Source organism: Pleurodeles waltl, chromosome 3_1, assembly GCF_031143425.1.
Source record: "Pleurodeles waltl isolate 20211129_DDA chromosome 3_1, aPleWal1.hap1.20221129, whole genome shotgun sequence".
Lineage (NCBI taxonomy): Eukaryota > Metazoa > Chordata > Amphibia > Caudata > Salamandridae > Pleurodeles > Pleurodeles waltl.
Window position 1 is genome coordinate 871,256,238 of NC_090440.1, and position 23,231 is coordinate 871,279,468.

General features: G+C 44.4%; 1 protein-coding gene across 3 annotated transcripts in view; it reads right to left on the minus strand.

Annotated features, from left to right (window-relative positions):
* Positions 1–16,464: 16,464 nt before the first annotated feature.
* CLSPN (claspin) overlaps positions 16,465–23,231 on the minus strand; it is a 270,119-nt gene continuing 263,352 nt past the window's right edge. For all 3 annotated transcript variants that reach the window (XM_069223824.1, XM_069223822.1, XM_069223823.1), the window contains exon 25: positions 16,465–18,803. In XM_069223824.1, coding sequence (XP_069079925.1) covers positions 18,693–18,803 — 111 coding nt within the window. In that variant the 3' untranslated portion in view covers positions 16,465–18,692. The remainder of the gene's footprint in view (positions 18,804–23,231) is intronic.

Consider the following 23,231-nt stretch of genomic DNA (forward strand, 5'->3'; position numbering starts at 1 on the left):
AAAGAGGACATCATGCCTAGTAGAGATTTGTAAAGGTGAACTAAAAGTGACTTTTTTGCAGTCGTCCTACGAGGGTTGTTAATTTTCACTGTCTCTAGAGTGTGGGGGAGACCATATTGAGGCTTATATCCAGTATGGCTCCAAAGAAGGATTTTCTCCGTGATGGTTGGAGGACTGATTTGTCTGGATTGAGAGCAAGCCCTAGCTCGAAGAGGCATAAAGAAGCTCTGGTGGAAACCCATACGGACTGTTTGATGGGAGCTTTTACCTACCAGTCATCAAGATCGGGAAAGATGCATCTCTGGCAACAAAGATGCCTGTTAGCTGAGATAAGCAGCGGCTGCTGCTAGGCATTTGGTGAACAGACTTTAGACCAAAGAGTAAGACTAGGAATTGAAAGTGATTACCGGCTACCGTAAACTATAGGAATTTTCTGTGCCTCAGGTGGATGGATATGTGAAAATAGACATCTTGGAGGTCGAGGGAGGACATGTAATCTTCCTTGTTTAGGAGCTGCAAAATCTCTTAGAGGTTGACCATGGGAAACAGTTGTTTCTTGAGATTTGTTGAGTTCTCAAGTCGAGACTGGTCTCTATTCTCGTGACTTCTTTCGGATTAGGAAGAAACGGACTAGAAATCTTTTTCCTTTTGGGAGGGGACTCTCTATTGTCCCTTTTTGTAACATGGCCTTTACTTCTAATTTGAGCAAGCACATATGTTTTTTTTATCCCTGGTAAGGTTGTGTTAGGGGGAATTTGTACAAATTCTAGGTGTCCAAATTGAACTAATACTCACTGGTACGTAGTTATTTGCCTCTATCAATGTAGGTGGCTTGCAATTCTCCCAGGTACCCTTGATTTAGGAGACATCTTGGTAGCCGGCTCCCGGTTGCAGTCATTGTCTGCGGGAGGTGTCCTTGACCTGTCTTATGAACGTTCCTCTTGCAGGTCGATTGTACACAGCCACAGGTGGCCGTCTGATGATACTGAGACCGGATCTGTTGAGTACTGAGGATGGTAGGAAAGTCCCTCTTTTTGGCATAGTTACCACCACTTTTTGCAAGTCGTCAGTGTGCTTAGACTGTTTCCACTGGGATCCTGCTAACCAGGACCCCAATGATTGTGCTCTCTACTCTAAATTTGGTTACATTGGTACCCTTTGCACCCCACAATTGGCATACTGGTGTACCTCTGTAAGCCCCTAGTATATGGTACTTAGGAACTCAGGGCATTGGTACACCAGGGTCCCCATAGTATGTACCATGTATTATGCCATCCGGTGGGAGCCCATGCAAACTGTGTCTGCGGGCCTGCCATTTGCCGCCTGTGTGAAAAGGTGCATGCACCCTTTCACTGCTGGTCACTACACACGATCACTGTAAGTCACCCGTATGGTAGGCTCTTACAGCCCTAAAGGCAGGATGCAGGTCCCTGTGTGTGTGCGGTCACCCATGTAGGAGCAGAGGTGCCCCTACAAACTCCAGTCCCAATTCCCTGGACCTCGTAAGTGCGGGGAAGCCATTGTATGTACTGGCCATAGGTCACTACCTATTGTCCAGCTACATAGTGGTAACTCCCAATCTAGGCATGTTTGGTATCAAACATATTGGAATCATACCCCTGTACTGATGCCAGTATTGATGGCATGATTACATGCATTCTGGGGGCTCCTTAGAGGCCCCACTCAGTATTGCTCCTACAGTCTTCCAGAGTCTGCGAGCAACCCCTCAGACAGGATTCTGCCCTCCTGCTGCTCGACCAGCTCAAGCAGGGAAAGGCAGAACAAAGGATTTCCCTTAGAAATAGGCGTTACAAGGCTGAGGAAGGGTAGTCAACCCACACCACCAGCTTGCTTTGAAGGGCACATTTGGTGCCCTCCTTGCATAATATAATACAGTTTGCATCAGTCCAGGGACCCACATTCCCTGCTCTGGCAAGAAACAGCACAAAGGAAAGGGTTTGCGACCATTCCCCTGTTCATCACCACCCCAGGGGTGGTGCCCAGAGCTCCTCCAGGTGGCCACTTGATTTTGCCACCTTGAAAGGAGTCACTCCCCTGCATCTCCAGGCACCTAAGGGAACAACATCCGGCTGCTGAGATCTGCTGTCCTCTGGACCTGGGAAAATACGCCAACACAGTTAGGAGATGGTGAGTCCTTACCTCTTCCTCCAAGACAGAATCCCTGTGCACCGCGACTGTTGCACTCCTGCTCAGAGGGATCTTCAGGCTCCAAGTAGCATCAAGCACACTACCTCTGCAAGGACAGTCTCCTCTCTGCTGCTCCAGCGACATGAGACTCCTGTTCAGATGTTCTGCCTGGGCCTCACTGCGACTTACTGTGCCTGCTGCCAGTGGGTTGTTCGTGGGGGCTTCAACTGCTTCTGCTGCCTCTCCTGTCTTCTTAGGGTCAGCTCAGACTCCCTTTCAAGGGACAAGTCCCCAGGACCTTGCTGGTCCTCTTCAGCTCGGCAAATCTCCAACAGCTCCAGTTGCATTTGCTTGTTGGTGGGTCCGCCTGACCACTGACCCATCTGCAACCCAGCAACCGTCAAGGGACAGTTCCTAGGCGACTTCAGGGACTCCTCTGCAGCTCCTGGACTCCGCAGCTGGAATTCATCCACCACCGTCGACCCGGATCTTTACCCACAGAAGGGTGGGCATTGTCTTCTTCCCTACCTGGACACTCCTGCGTGGACTGGAGTCTGTTACCTTCTCTTGCAGTTCTTCTTCCCGAATCCACCGTTGGGTCCCAGTCTGCTTTTGCAATATTCCAATGTCCCCATGTTAGACTATGGGATGTCCAGATACTTACCTCTGTTCACCTGGTCGCTAGGAGTCTTCTAGATACTTACCTCTTGGGGTTCCATACTCTCCCACCCCTTGGCTAAATATTCCATATCCTCTGGTAGGGGACCCATTCTCGCATTCCACTATTGTAGTATATTGTTTGTATATGGTTTGGGTCCCCCAAAGGGCCAATGCTATTTTTTTGCTATTTCTGGTGTTTTTACACCAATTCCTAATATTTATCTGTGTAGATTTTGTGTGTACTTACCTCCAGAAAGGGGAGGGTGTTGCCTATAGCAATCTAGTTTGGTGTTCCTGTAATTCCTTTCAGGTGTGATAAGTTACTGTGTGACTACTGTGGTATTGCAAGTGCTTCACACTCTTCCTAGATAAGTCTTGGCTGCTCACTACACCTACCACTAGAGAGCCCTGGCTTCCTAGACACTAGCACTAATAAGGGTTGCCTGGACCTGGTATAAAGTGCCAACACCATAGGTGTCCACCACACACCAGGTCAGCTTCCTACAAGGAATATGCTGGACAGTGCTACAGGTGATATCCTCCATGAAAGGAGGGTTGGCCTTTTCCTTTAGCACCGCAAAAAGGCACTTTCCTGTACTGCAATGTGCCTAGCGAACCTAGCAGTGTCTGTGTCTGACATGATAGTTTTGAAAGCTTTAGCTACACGCTTACCAAACAAAGCCTCTCCGTCATCTGGCAAGTCCAGTATCTTTGTTTGAACTTCTAGCCTGAAGTTGTCTTAAGCCATCCCTGACGGGGTAGTACTGCCACTCCTCCTAGCTGTCTGAATCAGGTAAAGGTGATGTTTAAGGCACAGTAAATTTCAGAAGAAGAAAGCTGTCCTTCCAACAACACCTTCTTTGCTTCCCCTCTGATGTTTTAGGGAAGCTCATCCAAATATTGGGATGCAACTGACCATAACTGTCTGTCATATCTGCTGAGGAGCGCCAAGGAATTTGAGGCTCGGACAGTCAGGGAGGACATTGCAGAAAAATGCTTGCCTATGTTATCAAGACATCTGCCGTCTTTATCAGGTGGTGCGGTCAGAGGTGTGGAGGAGTTTCTTGATCTACGTTGTGCTGTATGTGAGATGATCAAATCGGGTTTAGGGTGACCTGTTAGGCAGGCAGGGGCATCTTCTGGGGCTTTGTATTTCTTGTCCAGTTTCAGCAATACTGCAAGTACTGTAGCTAGATTACCCATGGTCTTTAAGCCCACACAATCAATAATCGGAATGGCCCAAACTGTTTTCAGATAGGGATCCTTTAAGCCATAAAGAAAACAGTCCGAATGTGTTGAGGGCATGGGCAGGTTGAATCGTGTGGCCACTCTTTCTAAGAGGTTGTGGAAACCTCCTGTGTCTTCTGGAGGTGACTCCACTGTAGGTGGTGTTGAGGATGCTGGCGTGGGCAAGATGTAGTCATTCCATTCATCTTGATATTTCTGAATTTCACCTTCACTCTCCTTCAGAAGATGTTGGGTCATGTAGTGGCACAACCAGTGGAGAGCAGTGAGATTGGCATAGGCAAAAACTGTGGCTGAGGAGGAAGGTTTTAAGAGGAAGAGCGTCTGCAGAGGCTGTAGCTTGCTGCACAGGACTAACTACTAGAGGGAAACATGCTCTATAATCTGCTAACGTTGATTGTAGATCAGATATAGGGGCTGACGGAACACACACCATGTCTCGTAGATATTGTTGAGGTTGATGACAGCCTTGCGAGTAAAGCTGCTGATCATTAATACTCTTCCTCCTCAGAGTAGTCTTGATATTTGACATGCAGCTCAGATGGACTCCTTGACGCTCCATAAACGTCACAGTCATCAGATTCGTCGTCATCCAGCAGGTGGGACGGCAGGAGTGACTCCTTGCTTAGTGATGTTGTAGGTGGTGTTAGTTGTGTATGTTTTCAAAATTTCAGTCTTACTTGGGCTATCAATGTCGTCGCTGAGAATAGAGGGAGGGTATTGGGTCTTTGCCTCGTCGGTGTTTGAATTGTTGAAGATTTAGTGGAATCCATCATAGTTACTTTAATTATAGGCAGTTGCCCTCTCGTCGCCGGAAGCACTTTCAAAAGAAGTGCCCTCAACGAAAGCTTCTGCCACTGACAGGAGTTGTTGACGAGAGCATCAATGGGGTGATTGCGGTCGGCGAGTGCGTCGACGATGTTATGGTTATCGTTGATGGCAACGAAGGGTGTGTCTATGATGACTTCATCAATGCGCAGAACTCTGCCGTAGACACTGATGGTGGTGACAGCAGAAGTCATAGCAGAGACTGTAGACATCATTGATGTCCTCGAAGGAGATACCATCAATGGTGCGGAAGCTGGGTTTTTTCATGGTATGTTTTACCATAGTTGGTGGCGTTTGGGGCTCTGAAGCCGATTTTTACGTAGATTTTGAGGGGAAATCGGACTTCTTTGGATCCTTGTATGGCACCTTTACAAGGTGATTTTGAGGGACTGTGATCTTTTACTGAGCCCTCAGCAGATTTTTGGGATGAATTCTAAAGAGGTTCTGATGAGGTAGGAGTGACAGGAACCTCTCTAGCACACTTCACTGGTGTTCTACAAAATGCAGTGGATGAGGTTTCGTTTTCTTCCTCAGACAGGGTTGTCTCTGGATTTGAGCTTTTGCAGCCAAAGAAGAAGTCTTCCCTCATGGTCTTTTAAAGTTTTTGTAGAAAATGTGCGACATACCTTGCAGTCTCTAGTCTTGTGTTCTGGTTAGAGACAGTATATACAGTCCTTGTGAGGATGATCTATGTGCACCCTCTTCTTCATGCATGTGCCACAAGATCTAAACAGCCCCTTTTGTGGTGCCTATGACATATTGGCTGTCAGGTTGAAGCACCAAGTTATAGAAGAATGAAAATGAAGAAACAATGCTTCTGAAGCAGCTGTGAGTGGAAGAAAACTGAGCAGAGCTCTGAGGAGACTCCTTAGCACGACGTGTGGGCGAAAACCTGAGGGAAGTCAGCTTCTCTCAGGAGGGTTCTAAAGGGTGGTGTCATCTAATTGGTTGACTCTAAAGTTTGGTTCTTTTTTAAAAATGACTGTGATATGATACTGAACTAAAGATCTAAGGCCTACAATATATGTGTCTATTAAGACACTGCTTTTCTAAGGTACCAGAGACTACCATCTTGAGTACGGGGAAGCCAACATTAAAGTTAACGTGCTAACGCTTGCGCGTACTGTGATGGACTGGAGCGGAGAGAGAAGCTGAGTCGCGGGGAGCTGCATTGCGGTGGCCCAAGGCCGATGGAGAGAGTGGCCGGGGAAAACGGCCAGGAATAACTGCCGGTGAATCAGTGAGAAAGCCCCAAGGTCCCCCAAAGGGCCCGCTGCAAAATGACGCTGTTAAGGAGCAGTTAAGCTAGCCCAAAACAATCCCTGGGAGGGCCCTTAAAAAATGCCCAGGAAAAGTTTGGAAAGCCCTCGGAGTGTCCACCAAGGCACCCACGGTTCATACAAGTCCTCCTGTATCATTCACGTTACGACCGATTACTAGGAAGAAAGGAAGGTCAGGAGGGGGTGAGGAAAACTGCCCTGCACTTTTGTGGATTGCCATTGCTTGAACTTGCATAGTACTTAATTCAAACCCCAGCTTCTAGCTCTCTGCCCTGGCCCGCACCTTCTTTAGCTCCTGTGCAAGTGGTATAGCCACGGCATCCTGCTGTCCAGTGGTAGAAGGTGAACGTGGTTAAGGAGAAGCCACGTGCATCCAGTCACTGCTTAGAGGGGAGAAACTGCGGCAGGATGCCTGCAATGAAGTAGCACGAAGAGGCAGCCGCAAAGTGGAAGAGGACTAGGAAGGGTATAGGGCGTGTGCCACCCCCACCCGCACCCCCTCGCGGGTATTCAGCCACTTCTATCCTGCCATTTCTAATTTTGCCAAGCCTATTTCAGCCAAGTTTTCTTAGTCAAGTAGATGCCAAGCCCGCTATCAAGGCGGCAGCCCAGCAGCAGCTGCTGCGAGAGGTGAAAAAAGGGTGCCCCAGTCTGGTGGCTAGAGTGAAGTTGGGGTGCTGATAAGGATGACTGCCAAACGCCTCCGAAGGACTTTTTTTTTTTTTTGTCGTGCATGCAAAAAGACCAAGTCTAATCCAATAAGAAACAGGGGCATCCCTCACCTGAACATAAAAAGCATAAACTCCATTCTTCCTTTCGTTCAAAAGGAGCCACCTGAAGAACTGGTTCCCAGTGATGCCATTGATGTTATAGCTTGCTCTGTTATTGAGGGGGTGGGGAGAGTAAGGCTGATTTAGCCCCAGCGAGGGGGAAACTGGTGAACCAAATGCCTCCCTGGGCGAATGAGGAAGGTATCTTGGGAACTGGGGTTGGAGTAGAGGATTTTACCCTTCCCGATATTGACTTGAACTGCGGATATTGAGCAAGGAATTTTTCCAATAGTCATCCAACAACCCCTTTGGATAGCAAACTTAAACTTAGCACCCCAGTCTAAGGTTGCTTAGTAGTAGTACGTCTTCAGACTACTCTTTCCCTCTCAATATCCTCCTTGACGCTCAAACTTATGTAGGCTCCAAATCTTCCAAGTGGCCACCAGACCAAAATCTCGTATTCTCAGACTCTTAAATGTCTTGAGAGAATTCTATCTTCGATCCTGGTTCTTCTAGAAAAATCGATTAACAATTCTGATCATATCAAAGACTTATTATCCATATGGAAAGCCTTGTTAGATCAAAAAGACGTTAAACTAGACTGTGATGGGAAAACTTCTAGGGCCACAAAAGTAGCTTCCATAAAGTTGGGGTGTCAAGATTCCTGCACGTTCTTGCTCTCATCAGACTCCTGTGTGCCCATCTTCTCAGCCTCCTCATTCTGATCAGGGTACTTAGGTGGGAAAGCCACACATCCATTGGAATCCATCAAATACACAAGATTCTTTTAAGCAAGAGAGTGCTGTCTATTCCTTAGAAAATCTTTTCTCCACCCAAACCCTTTACGAGCAATGTGGCCCCTATTGTACTTGAACCTGTTATGCCCCAAAAAAAAAAACAACAAAAAAAAACAGTTAAACCATCCAGTGGCTCCTTTTCCCATTTTTCTGCCCAAAGTACACCATGACTCATCGATAGAGGAGCATAAGGGGATTTGGGCTGTGCAGAGCAGAAAATAGGGAAAAAAGGAAGAAAAAAGGGGGGGGGGGGGGGGGGGGGAGATAAACAGAGAAAACAGAGAATCCAAGAAGGGTTAGGTTTGAGGGCAAGGGCCCCAGTGGAACTCCCTCTCAGCAGGAAGAACATGAAGTGGTGCAGAGAAAGAAGAGACCTAAGGTTGGGAGATCGGTCAGATCTCCTGTCCTATGGGGAGAACAGGACTCAAAACCACCTCAGGGTGGGCAACAGCCTTTTCCACCAATCTCTCTGAGCATGCTATCTGTTTCAAAACTTCATGCTATTTCTACTTGTAATGTGAATGCTAATGCAGTGGCATTAAACTATACTTCAGCTCTTTATAAAGGTGGGGAAGTACATAGTAAGGAGGAAGTCTCAAGGTTATATAGAGACCCCTGAATGTTTAGAGTTTTCTGCTTTGACTTTAATTTTCAACCGTTCTCTATTAATCTCTTGCTTTTCAGGTATTGATGAATTAAAATTTGTTGACGGTTGCAAGATTTCTCAGGTTTATCTCAAACAGATTATAGGAGCGATAAAGAGAAAAGTTTGGTTCTTTTCTAAAACTGTTTTAAACCTGATTCTAGTTAATAGTGAGCAATTAGTGTAGAGGCACAGATGTGGTCCCTATATGGGGTAAGGAAGTTCCTTTTAATTGTCAGCAGCCCACCCCCGCTCTATGTGAAAATGGGATCAACTTATCATATGCCCGATTATATTGCTTCCCCCTTGGAAAACGTAAAAGTTTCACTTTCCCCAAGGTGAAAGAGTGGTGAATATCATGGAGGATGTCCCCACATATCTATCAGGTCCCAATGAGGAGAACTGGAGCTGGTTGGCGGGGCCCTAAACAGCACTCGGGCGAAGGGAACGTCCTCACAACCCGGCCACTAAGCAGAGCCTCGCCATGGTGTCCTAGAATGCTGCAGGAGTTGGGAGCCATTCTGAAAATTTTTATTTTTTGTTCTCTACAGGCGGATTTAATTTGCATCCAGGAGACCTGGAGCATATCGGATTTCACTGGTCCTGGGTATTTGGTCTTAAGTACAAAGGCACAGCCCTCCAAGAAAGGGCATGCGAAAAGGGGTAATGCTATTAAGCAACAAATATAAATGGGTATATGTTAGTCTGCCTGTCTTTTTTTCAAATAGTGAGAGTGTACCCAATATTGGAGAATGGCAGAAAACCCCCCATGCTAATAGTAAATTTGTATATTCCTCCAGATAAGGAATATGATAGAGTTCTACTGCATATGTTTAATCAAATTTCTATCTGCTGTAATCCACATGAAAGTGTAGATGAGTTACTGATAATGGGGGATTTAAACTGTAAAATCTCTAATTTATCCCTCTCCATCTTTTGTGATTTACAGAGGGAAAATGTTTTAAATATTCCTCCCATCTTATTCCCCCCTAGAATCAGGTCGGACAAAAGGGGCCATATCCTATTGAAAGGTCTGAGGGACCTTTGTTGCATTATCTTAAATGGGCGCTTTTGCTCACTCTCCTGCAGCCTTTACACACATCTCCACAGAGTAGTTCCATTATTGAATACATGTTGGCTTCTTACGTTATTGCCCAATCAGTGAAGGATATGATAGTCAAGGATACATCTTTTAGTGACCATAAGATTCCGTTCCTTTCATTAAAAATGCAGCTCTTCTCTATAGAACCTTGGAATCTTTTTGGCACAATCATTAGTTTCTGTGAGAAAACAGGTAGAATTTTTTGGACCCCTCTGTTGGAGGCTGGCCCTCTATGTAGTGTACAAAAACCAAGTACACTATGCAGAGGGTCCGAACAACCACGTTAGTTTTCAGGAGTAAAAATCAGACCACCTAATGCTCTAATTTTTAAGGTAGCTGGTCAAGCAGTTAGGCTAATCTAGGAGATGTGCTAAGTATTTGCTATACTCACAAATCCAATCATGCACCACACACACTCAATGAACAACAAGAGCAGAATTTATAAAAAATACTTCAGACTTTTATAATTTTTATGACCAAAATCTTTAGACTAGGTTAAGTACTTTTCTTGTTATGAATTTTTAAAGTTTTAGCAAAGTTAGTCTTTCTGTGCATAATTACGAGTCATTGGACTCAATAGGCAGTCACTTTTGAAAATGCATTAAAAATCGCACAGTTAAGTTACCAGTCGCTTCCTTTGCAGGGTGGTCGCAGGGGTCGGTGGGCACCTTGTGCCAGATGGAGAGCTTTGGACAGCTCCCAGTTCCGGCAGGAGCAGCGTAGGAAACGTTCTTGGCACAGGTGCAGGGTCACCTGGATGGGCCACTTGGAAAAGGAGCTGGTTTGCAGACTTAAATTGGTGCCTGGGGGTCCCCTTGGGCTGTTGAGGTTGCAAAGGGTTGGGAACCTGGGGCACACAGCAGATCCTGCGATGCAAGGCTCAGGGCGGCCAGGTGCAGGGCGAGTTGGAGGTCCAGGAGCTGTGTGCAACGGAGTCCTTTGGAGCTGGAGGCGAGTCATTTTTAGGGCTGCTTACAGGACAACGGGGGCACTCTGGTCAGAGGTCCAGGGTGTTCCTGAAGTCCCTCAACTAGGGCTTCATCCTGATCTGTTTTCAGCTCGGTAGGAGCTGGTTTTCTGATATCAGCTGACCAGTACCCAGGGGTATTGCTGTATCTCAGCCACTAGAGAGCACAGTGCCACCAAACTTGGCACAGTTGTAGGTCCAGGTGTTTGTCCGTGTGCCGTTGGGTCCGGCTGTGACTTCCAGTCGCGGAGATATCAGCGATTTAGTGAAGTGACCTTCACTGGTTTCTTGGTCCTTTGCAGTTTTCTTGAGCGAAGCCTCCACTCAGAAGGGAGATCTGGCGTGATCCTTGAAGCCTGGTGGTCCCCTGGGTTTCTTGGGGTCAGTCCAGTGTCCAGCTCCTCCACAGCGGTGATTTCCAGATCCTGGGTGCAACAAGCAGGGTTTAGTGTCTTTTCTTGTGCAGCAGGTCCTCAGTCCTCTTGCTGTGGTCTTCTTCTGGTGCTGGTCTTCTTTTCTTCCTGGAATCCTTTTCAAATCTAAATTCTTGGTCTAGCGGAGCCCACTAAATAATGAATTTAGTGGGTGTTTTAGGGGTAAACCTGGTAGTGTCCAATGGGACACTTACCCTTGGGTGGCTACACCCACTAGTGACCACTTCCTGTAGGAAGGGTCACTTTCCTAAACCTGATTGGCTATTTTTCTCCATTCCAAGATGGAGAAAAATGAAATGAAGGGTCCACTTTGCCTGCAAGGCCCTTGGTGGCGGTGCAGGCTCGGTGAGGCCACTCCTACCCTCTGTGTGGTTTCCCGCCTTTGCTCCCTCCAAGAGTGGGGGTTTGCAAAGGGGGAGGCTATCTACTGCTAGCAGCAGGTCTGGGGGTCGAGTTTTAAGGACGGTAGCCCTTTGAAGCTCACTGCCAGGGCAGGGCACATTCCTGAGGGAGGGGGAGTTAGCTCCTCCACCCAGGAAGGGCTTTGTTTCACAAACCAGAGAGGGGGGCTCTCTCCCAAGGTTTGTGGATTGGCTGTCTGGAGGCAGCAGGCTGGATGGAACCAGTCAGCAACCATGCCAGGATAGTTAGCTTTCTCAGGGGGCACCTCTAAGGTGACCCCTGGGTACTTTTTATAATAAATCCAGTACTGGTACCAGTTTGGATTTATCATTCCGAGTTGTTTGATACCAAACAACCCAGGGTTCAGAGTAGTTATTATGTTGCTGGGAAACTCGTATTGACCAGTGTGCAGCACATATATTAGAATGGCTGCTCTGTTCACTCACTATGTCCCAGCTTTGGCAAGGACACAGTGGGGGCATATTGCTCATGCCATTATGCCCTCACATATAATATGGTGCACCCTGCCTTAGGGCTGGAAGGCCTGCTACAGGGTTGACTTACCTGTAGAATATGCAGTGTAGGGTGGCCAGGGCACACACAGAGTGGGGCATATCGAGTTTGTATTTTAAGTTTGCACTAGGACACTCAGCCTGCTATGGCAGTGCTGGGTGAATCTGGGTGCATAGCCCTTGAGGGTGGCACAGTCAGTGCTGCTGCCCTCAGGGGCTTACCCATAGTCTCTGATGCCCTGGGTGCCCAAGTATCTTTTACTAGTGACTTATAGTGGCAGCTAAAGGTGTACCCAATTACTTTTACCATGTTTTAGGGAAAGAACACTGGCAATGGGAACCGGGGGTGGGTGGGGGGGGGGGGTGGGGGGGTGTAATGCAACAAGGAGCCAGTCCCTCACACCATGACAAAATGTCTTCTGTTAAAAAAAATACTTGAATGCTCAGTGAGATATTGATGAATGGAATGCGGATCCATTAAATTACTTAACTAAATTTATTGAATACATAACCCATAGTGATTCGTATCAACGCTGTAAGCCTCCTCAAAAGAAAGTAAGGCAATTCCCTTGTACTATCAAATAGAAAAATTAATAAATTGGTAAGGAGACAGTATGAATGGAAGACCAAGGGTAGGAGAATATTATTATTAAAAAGAAGAGCGCATGTGAAGTTGGGTATAAGGAGGGAAGAGGCTGAGCAGATGTGGGTTGCTCTGAGGGAAGCTGCAGTGACAAAAAACACCCGTATATTCGGGGCTATTATCTCTAAAGACTGGGGAAAGTGTAAATCATCCAGCGCTCCTCGAATATTGGAGGCTGATTGGAGAAAGTACATACTTACCCTTTATGAAGAAAACGGGGCGAAAGAGCGATGGGAAATGGATTTGAGCATAAGCAACAGAACTGAAGTAGACTGCTGGGGTCCCCCTTCTGTGACTGAGATCAATGGGTTTATTAAGTCGATCAGAACATCCAGAGCAATGGGTCCTGATGAGGTCCCGATGTCTTTAAACAGGAACCGTTGCTCTGGGCAAGAATTCTCCATCCCGTCTTTTGCGCCTGCTATTCAAAAAGAAAATAAGTTACTTACCTGTAAATGTAGTTCTCCAGTATTGGAATCTTTCATAGATTCACATGCTTGAATCATTCCCCGTCGTCGAGATGGGAGTCCCTACCATCTCGACGGGGAATGATTCAAGCATGTGAATCTATGAAAGTTCCAATATGGGAGTATGTATAGTTTTTGACTCCTGGAGTGGGAGTGTCATCATCCCACTATATAAAAAGGAAGTTAAAGGAACATAGTACATTGGATAATATCTTACTGATGCACATTATAAATGAAAAATATGTTCAGATCAGGGGTGGAATAGTATATGGCGCATTTATAGACTTCTCTACGGCCTTTGATAGGGTAGATAGGAAACTTTGTGGAAAAAATTATATGAGCCAGGTGTTCCTTCAAACTTGATACGTTTGGTAATAGCTATGCACTCTTCAGCCTGGTGCAAAATTTTGTTAGGAGGAGAACAGGGCTTGTCGTCCAAATTCCCCACAAAAAATGGTTTGAAGCAAGGTTGCTTATTGGCACCACTGTTATTTTCTTTATACATCTATGACCTGCCCTGTTCTCTGAGGAATGCTGTTGGCTTTGCACCCAAAATAGGGGGACATTCATTCTCCTGCCTCTTATAAGCAGATGATATAGTTGTGATTGTCCTTACGCTGAAAGGTCTAAATCAGCGTTTGGCAGCGTTAAATCTCTACTCCATACAGCACCATTTGCAGATTAATTTGTGGAAGTCACAAGAAGTATGTTTTTTCCGGAAAAAACTGGGTAAGAATTAACTTTTCTTGGTCCCTGGGTCAACACAAGTTACAATGGGTACATTTTTATTGCTTCCTGGGGAAAATGTTATCTTCTTCACTCAATGACCACACATGCGTAATAATGCTACTAATGCTCTATCTCAGACACTAGGTTTAAAGGCCTTTTTTAAAACAGTTGGCCGGCGCCATTTCCATTATTTACTAACTGCTTATCGAACAAAGATCCCGGCCACCCTCTTGTACGCTTTGGAATGTATAGATCTCTAAATGGAATTTTCTTGACAGTATGGAAGGGCAGATCCTACAACACCTAACCTGTTGTAACAACTCAGCCATAGTGGCGGCTTTCAGGCTGGAATATGGCATTAAGAACACTTCTGTACACTGTCTAGAGGCGGTGGTCCAGAGGGCTTATATTTTAGCTCATAGTAGGGCATCCACTCTAAGATACTTAGTTTAGAAATTTTCAGCAGATTAAAAGAAAAATCTACGTTTTTTTTAAGAAACTATAATCTAGCTATGCAGTTGCTTGAGCTAAATCAAGATTTGATTCAATCGTTTCCGTCTACTACTTTTTTTGTTTATCTTGAAAAAAGCGACTTGGTCCAAAAGCTTCTCTTCAGACTTAGAGTCTTGTAGTCTGAAGAGGAGATTGGCCTTGCTAACTAAATCAGTAATTTTTAAACAGTCTCAGCCATACCTTGCCTGGAATCTCCCGCATGGGTGAGGAGTCTGTTCATTTTGTTGAGATTAAATAGACTGCCACTTAGAGAACTAACCTCCAAATGGGATGGATCTGATAACAATTGTGATCTTTGTGAATTGGGTGTACAGAACTATAAGCATGTATTTGTCTGTCCAGCTCTAGCCATAGATAGGAAAAAATGGTTGAACCCCTTCTATTTGTATTTTAATATTCGTTCTGCCGAGAGGCATTGGAATTTGTTTATAATCCTCCCAATGAATTATTCTGTTTTAGGATTTTTATTTTTTTTCAGTCATTTTCAATCTTTTCTGAGTCTTCTAGTATTGGTGGTAATCAAGATGATTGTAAGTGAACTATTCAAGGCAGCTTTGAGGATTATTATTAGATTTATCTGTATCAAGGGAGAGGGGTTTCTCTTTTTCCTATTACTGTATGGGCAGTTTCCGTTGATATTCTATAATGCTTCCCTGATGTGCTGTGGGCTGGCTGTTTTGGATTTTACTGATCGCTTTTTATTTCGGACTGGAAGTTTACGCTGCACAAACATGCTTATCGAAGAAAATACTACGGCGCTAGGGATTTTCAACATGAGTGGTTTCCTTTTGGGTACCGATTTGCACTGTTTGATGCGCTTTATGGTCTTACTTGAGCCTTAATGTTTTGCAAAAAAGAGGCTAAATTTCTCTTTTTAACCTGCTATACTTGAACAATTTTAGATCGTTTTTGTGATAAATGTTGATATGTAATGTTTCAGGGGTATTACTGTGATTGTATAATTGATATGATCTTAATTCTATTTAGGAACTTTACTGTTAATGTTTTATATTATTTAATGTATTGGCTATGCATGTAATTCATGAAATAAATAAACTTGGAAGGATTCAAGCATGTGAATCTATGAAAGTTCCAATACTGGAGTAAAGCTGCGCTCCGCTCCTCGAGTTGAACCAAACAACTACCGTTCTGCAATAATGAACAAGCAAATGAGCAGGAGGTGGGGCCGCAAGGATAACAAGCCAAAAGAAAACAAGATCTGAGGCTGTGCTAAAGTAAGGCAGCTGGAGGGATGAGGGAAAGGGAAAAGAGAGGGGGGGCCGGGCAGCAAGCAACGGAGCGGATGGTGCAGCCGAAATAAGCTGAAAGAAAAATCATCACTTTGCGGTATACTTTTGCTGTTGCTGAGTCAATCTGCATGTGTCGCAACACTTTGCATGCACTGTGTCCTTAATGCGAAGGAAACCTGTATTGCATACAATACATGGCAACAAACCATCGTGGCCTGTTAGGAAGCGGGTGCCGTGCTCAAAACAAGCACTGCACTGTGTAAATAAAAGATTGGCACGAGGCTAAAACATTAAGCGTGGTGGCCGTGAAGAAGCATCTTGCTGTAAAAATTAAGGCCTCCAAAATAACACACGCTACCTCAATGATTACAACTGCATTTACTAAAAGTTGTGCCGTGCGGGGGCGACAGCACTGGGAGCTGAGGCAAAAGAAAAGTAGTGCACCACACTTACAATAAATGACCAGAAGTGGACTGGTCCATTTAACAGGGTCAGTCTCCAGACACCCTGTTGGGACAACTGTAAAGCATTTACCAAAGAAACCAAAGGAATTTTGAAAGGCAGTCCAAGGAACAAATGAAAGTGATGGGTCTGGTGAAAGGCCACAGATTAGATTATAGCATGTTGAGAGATAGCGCATGTGCGCTGCTTAAACTCAACCTAAAAATGCACCAATCGATCCCCCACTTTTGAACAGCTCCACGAAACATATGGCCTTATTGCAGGATGTTTATATTCACAGCAAAAACATTCTCCAGTACAGTGTCAAAATATTAATGATGGAAATCAAATCACAATGGCCCACAAATGGTTCAAGTAGCACAGAGAATGTGGGTGAAGCTCAAGTGAACCTGCGAACAGAACCACTGACTGTTTTGTGACAAATAGGAAGTTTTCATAAGTGAGAAACAGCAGATGACAGCATTATGACTATGCGGAGTTATTTACTGCTTCATCAAACTGGAAAGCCGATGACTATTATATTTGCTCTGAAAAAAATCAGAAACTAAGTTTAAGGCCTGCTGAGATTTTATCTTTTCTCAATAAATTAAAAGACCAACAGTTCCTCCAGTCTCCTTAAGAAACACATTTATTTATAAAACTGGACAACGTATAAAAACGAGTTATTGATAAAATACATTTACATTAAAATTCTGACAAAAAATTTACAAAATTACAAATGTACATCTGCCACTCACCCACAGATTAATATCAGTCTCTTCAACATTTGGTAAAAGGATGAAGAAAACTTGTACTTTGAGAGATGGGATTTTCAAACAATTTCTAAGTTAAGGTGTTTACAAAAGACTGAACCAGCGTTTTCCCACTAGCAAAATAATTACAAAGTTTACAATTGACACTTTGGTTGAGAGAATGTCCTGTGCCCATGTTCCCACATCCCCGTGTATTTACGACAAAGTCGTAACGAAATATGACACAGGAAGTACAGTGCATCTTAAAAAACGTATGTGGATGTTTGAATGAGATTAAAGAGTTCAAAAGCAGCCCTGTTCACTGAAAAAGACAGTGATGTAAACATTAGCCTACAGAGGCACTTTGCATATCCTTAAGTGATGCGTTAAGTTAAATTAAGTTCCATGACACCAGAAACTGCAGTATAATAATGTGAAAAGCTCATCGATCAAAACTAACAAGTACTAGACACACTGCATTACTGCCAGTGCCCTGGGCGGAACAAATCATAAAAGGACATTTTGTTTTAAAAAGTGTACGAGCGATGTCTTGAGTTTCACCTAAGAGACAGCACCACCATAGTAGAGTGGTCCAAAGACACAGTGCTCTATGGTAGCAGAGATTTTCATCTTCTGACAAAAAAAAGAAAAAGTCACCAAGTAACTTCAGGCAATCCGGAACAAATACCTCAATGATATCAAACTCAACTCTAACATACACAAAGGCAAACACACACCATGGTCTAACTCCCAGAATTCAGTGGAATTATTATTTAAGAAAATGTGTATCCTGACCTCGCTCAGCTAAGGCCTCCTGGCAACCGTTGAGGAACAACCAACCATTTGGTCACTTCCCCAATACAAAAAAGTGCTATACGTATCTATTAATCAGTTAAGAACAGAACTGCACCTAATGCTATTTCTAAATCACTTCTATTATAGTCCACAGAAATCCCGCACATAGTAGATACTAACAGCAACCACAACAGGTTTATGATTCTCTGGTTCATAAAGGTATCCGCTTATAAAGATACCAACTGCGGTGTGAAAAAACGACAAACGTTCAAAGTCCTCACCAAAAATCAGTGTACCGACATATGTTGTGGAAACAACAAAGTTAATAAGAACGAAAAGGAAGCGTGCAGTTGTAGACTGAGGTAGCTGCAAATTATAAACAAGAGTGTTATCATTGTTCAACAACTGAGAGACACCACTTGCACAGAATTCTTTCGATAGGTCTCTTTTTTGGGGTGGGAGGATTCTCATGTGTGGCCAACCATTCATACTGCAAAGAATACATACTAGTAATAGTGAAATGCAGAAGTAAGATACTAAAAGGAGAGAGTCAAATCTGTCTGAAGGAACACATTCACCACTTGTGAGGCTGTAGCAGACCGACTACAAAGTGTGCAATGGTCATGTTTATGCCTTTCTACCTTGCTTCATCTCTTAACTCCCACTTCCCACTATTGAAGGTAGGGCGGTTTGGTTAAAGTGCTCCACTCACGTCCAGCATGGCCAGCAACAATGAAGCTTACAAAGTTTGTGCCCAGCATCATCACAGTCTTGGAACCTGCTTTTGCAATCCGAAACTATACTTGATCTGCTGGACATCAGCAGTATTTAGTTAAAAACAAACTTTCAACCAAAGCAATTAAAAGTGCTCCCTTTCCCAAACCAAAGGTCAGCAAACCCTGCACATAAATATCATCAAACGTGTTGCAAGGGAAAACACTCATCTGTTGTGCTGGGTAGTTACCATTGCTTTATGGAGCAACTTGCTGGCGAGCTTGCACAAACCTTGTGGATGAAGTAAAGCTGCTGTACTACACTTCTAAGCTGGTGGACAAATTAGCATCAACTATGAAATGTGGTCACGTAAACAAAAAAAACAGTACACCTCCAAAGGAAGGTAAGGCCTACAAGAATCACTTTAAAGCGCCCTTGTCCTGCTCGTTAAGGAGTGAAACCAAATCCATAGGCTTTAAAAAGTAAACGAAATAATGTAGTTTATGCTTTCCAACGCCTCTTGTGAATGGTCGCGAATCCCAGCTCAAAGAAGGCTTGTTTTAAGACTGTAGACGTGTCTTGTAAATAGTTCATCAGTGTTCAGCTCTCCAAGAAGGGGAATATGCTTCTAATGTTCTTAGCTGCCGAAAGCTTTTCCAGTTTAGCACGTTTGGGAGATGGTGTTGCAATAGCTGAGATTTTCTTGGACACCTGAAAGAAAAGGAAATCAAATGCTGCAATGAAACCAGAAAAAACGTCTTGCAAAGAAACAGCATAAACCTTTCACAGAACCATCCCGCTCAACGCCATCAGTGGTTCTGGCAAATACTCACAGCTACGGAAGTCTGCTACCAGCCATCCCAACTAACCACTTTACAAAACTGCAAACCAGGAAACCTACGGAATCTTACAATTCGGTTTCCCTTAGCTGAAAATATTAAGTGTTTTTCAAATCGTGCAGATCTTCAGAACTGCCAAGGCTAGATTAATCAGAAAAAGGAAAGAAATACAGTTACTTTGCAATTAGATTTCTTAATTGAAGTCCAATACTGAATATTGGTGTGCAGGATCCATGGGCACTCATACAAAGGAGACTACCTCTTCTGGTTTGTTTGTGCCTGGCATTGGAATCACTTGCTTAACTTAGTTCACCTTCTTATTTTAAAAATAAATCTATTTATTATCATTTAAAATAAATCCAAGAAAAGTGAAATGGCAAAGCGTTTCTATTGGGGAAAATTCAAACTTCAGGTGCACCTTTTGAGTATCCCCAGGAGGCAGACTGGATGTGGAAATTTGCGCTTGCAGACTGGATCTGGCAATTTTGCGATAGCTCTCCGGCGCTGGTAGGTGGTGTTTGGCTCAGTCTCGGAAATAGGTGGTCCCACTTCACAGAAGATTTAGAGTGTCACCCCTGCGCCAATTTAGTTTTTTCCACACATATCCGGAGCTGCTCTCTGTGAAGTATTATCATAAATAATTCTAATATTTGTAGTACTAGGCAGGACGTCACACCAGTCATGGACAGATCTCCACTTCTGATCCCCATTAGGTCTGCTTGTGGTCTAGGCAGGACTTGAAGTTGTGTGATAAGCGCAGTCTCGTGCACTCTCAAGCTATTGCAGAGCAAGAGGCAAAGATAGTATTGGCACATGTGATGAGCGCCAGGACCAGCTTCAGTAGTGCTCCGGGTCAAGACTGAAGTTGCCATTGTCATTCGCTATTAAGTCGTCAGAAGAGAAAATCATTTAAGGCCTTATTCCGGTCTAATGAGGCACTAATGGAACTCAGCGGGTGTCCCGACAATGCCTACTTTGGCCCATCAGTGGACGGATGACACGCCACTATAGACATCCGGGAACCCAGATTTCTTGTCTTCTCATCCTTCACCAGGGAGCCTGGTGGTGTAGACTTTATCATGTACTAAGCAGAACCGTGCTTCTTTCCCTACTCTGCCTCCTAACAGGGAATATAAAAAAAAAATGGGGGCAATAGGGAAGGAGTGTTCCACTCAGGTCTATAAACTCCTCCCGCTTGCTGGCCAGATACATAGAATGCTATAGGAGATGAAGCTGAACCTCCAGGACTGCTTATAAGACAACTTAGCAGATGTGGTCAGGGACTACCAAGGTACAGCAAAGCAGATTTTCTGAGCAAGTCTTAACACTGAATTTGTTGGCAAGGGCCTTGCGGTCTTTTGCGGCACTTTGTAGACACGTCTGGCTTGGAGGGGAATGTGCAGGCAAGTTTAAAGGCCGTGCATTTTGGTGGCTCATCTGTCAAAAAAGGCTTACTCCTCCCTCAAGAGTATAAGGCCTCGACCTTAGGGTGGGATGACTACCTGGAAGAGCCGAAGGAGCAAGGATTACACATCAACTTGCTGTAATTGCAGGCGACTGCTCTAACTGCATGTGATTCGCATGCCCCAGAAGGCCTTCCTGCCTTTCTTTTGTGCTGGACTTGGGCAGACAAAACAACTGTGATGTGGTACATGATCAAGCAAGGTAGTTTAGGATCTAGTCACTGAAACTATGGTCCAGGACCTAGGTGCACAAGATAGGGCTGTCAGGCTCCTTGAACAGGATAGCAGACAATCTGAGTCAGCGTCACCTTGTGGAACATAAATGGAGGTTATAAAACCATTTTTTGTCCCTGGGGACTCCTCAATGAATGGATCTCGTCACCATGCATGAAAATGTGTACTGCCTGCTGTTCTGAGCCCTCTAGGTTCCACTGCAGGAGGTAGAGGTGTGTGTGTGTGTGTAGGTGTGTGTGTGTAGGTGTGTGTGTGTAGAGGTGTGTGTGTAGGTGTGTGACCCTTTTCCACTACTCTATTCATCTCCACACCTTTGACCCCTTGAGTTCTGAGCAAGCTTCACCAAGAGTGGCAATTAGTCATTCCTGTTGTTGCTGATTGACAGAACTGTGTAGTATACAAACCTTCTGACACTGTGGTCCCCTCCCCCACCATTCCTTTAAGCTCCGACACACTGTCGATCTCGTCTCACAGTCAAGAGACAAGTCCTACTTCCCAACCACAATAGTCACCACCTTCACACCTGGGGACTGAGGCATCAAAGGTCATTTCACCTGCCACTGGAGGTGGTCGATGTCATCATTGTGGTTTGTCCCCAAACCATTTTGTTCCTTGGAGCATGAGGGAGGGCACTGATCCCCTGATGGTGCGGCTGTGTTGCATTTTCGTTGACCCAGCAAGTGAGCACAGTTAAGGGCTATTGCAGCCTTAGCAATGTTTGCCAGTCAAACCCTCTCTGTTAATATCCCACATGATGACGTTTTTGAAGGAGCAGTCAGTTTTCCTCCATCCACTTCTACACCTCAATGGGACCTTAAGTTGGTCTTGACCTTCTTGGTTGGGGTGCCATTTAAGCCCATGATAGCTGCCAGTCGTAACGTTTGCTGTTCAACCTGTGTTTAGTGGCCTTCATGTCAGCTTGGCACGCAAGCTAGTTGTGAGCACAATGTGTCCATCCCCCTTCAATTATTTCTTCCCAGGCAAACTGGTTCTGAGAACAGGGGCAGCGTTCCTTTTCCAAAGGCAGTTGTTCCATTCCATATGAGGCAGTGCACAACTCTTTCCGCCTACCCAACCCACCAAGGAGGACAGACTGCATAGGTTTAACCCTCAGAAGGCAGCCAGTTATGTCGACATGACCAAGGTTTACTGATGTGAATGTTGACTTTTTGTCAGATAAGTAGGTAAGAAGAATCGCAAATCAGTGCAAAAAAGAGCCCGGACAAATATGCCATGCAGCAACAGCTTTACTTCACACGCTCCGCATGCATTAATGCTTGCATTCAGAAGTATGAGGAGTGGGCTACTTCTCTCATTCCGGTGTTACATGTCTTTCTGGTGTGACCACTCCTTCAGACCAACCAAATGGGAAGAGCATTGCTTTGGTATTTTTTGAAAAGGCGATCAATCTGCAGGTAGAAGAATCCATCAAAAGAACAAGTAACCTTTGGTAACTATCTTTTTGGTGAATACTCTATCCAACTGCACATTCTTCACTGGAACCAACCTACCCTCTACATTGTGAGGGATGGTCAAAGAAGTCACTTTAAAAAGGTTATAAAATAGACTGTAGCACTGCATATCCAATGTCAAATTGCTGCACAACTCCTCTCAGTCACAAAGGGCTCAGAAAAAAAACAGGAATTATATGGCTCTGGAGACATAAATATCCGGGGTTGTAGCTGACAGAGCCAAAAGTACTAATGCAAAATTTCTGAATCCAATGTGGCACCTGGGATATTCAAAAAGTGAGAAATCTACAGACAGTACTAACCAGAAAGACAGATACCAAAGGTAAGTAACTGGCTCTTAAAAGGAATAAGCAGAGACCTCACAACAGATCATTTTAGCCTAGCTACTGAACATCTTACATGTCCCTTCTGATGGGAGACTCAATTTCTTGAGGTAAAGGAGTGGTAAAAGAGAGGCAGCCTTCGTCCCCGACTTATGACCCATATTATGTATGCACTTTCAAGTCTGAACCAAGAATTGTAGCAGATGTGTATAGCTGAGTGCCTGCTGGACTGGAAAATGGCTAGCCCAGAGATCGCTCTGCAAGACAAGCACAACTCATGTAATATCATACCCTAATTGGCAGCGAGTATACCGAAGACTATTGGGAACCAAAAGAAAGACGGACATTAAATCTCACTGCACAAGAGGGAAGAACTAGTGAAAATATTAAAGTGAACAATTGCAGTCCCAGGAGTTTATGCCTCCATTTGGAGTGCTGACCTTGGAAAGCTAGGCTCCACAGATGTCAATAAAGGGACTAATTTGTGGAACAAGTTACTTACCTTTGGTAACATCTTAGTTGGTAGAGAATATACAGGGAGTGCAGAATTATTAGGCAAGTTGTATTTTTGAGGATTAATTTTATTATTGAACAACAACCATGTTCTCAATGAACCCAAAAAACTCATTAATATCAAAGCTGAATATTTTTGGAAGTAGTTTTTAGTTTGTTTTTAGTTTTAGCTATGTTAGGGGGATATCTGTGTGTGCAGGTGACTATCACTGTGCATAATTATTAGGCAACTTAACAAAAAAAAATATATACCCATTTCAATTATTTATTATTACCAGTGAAACCAATATAACAT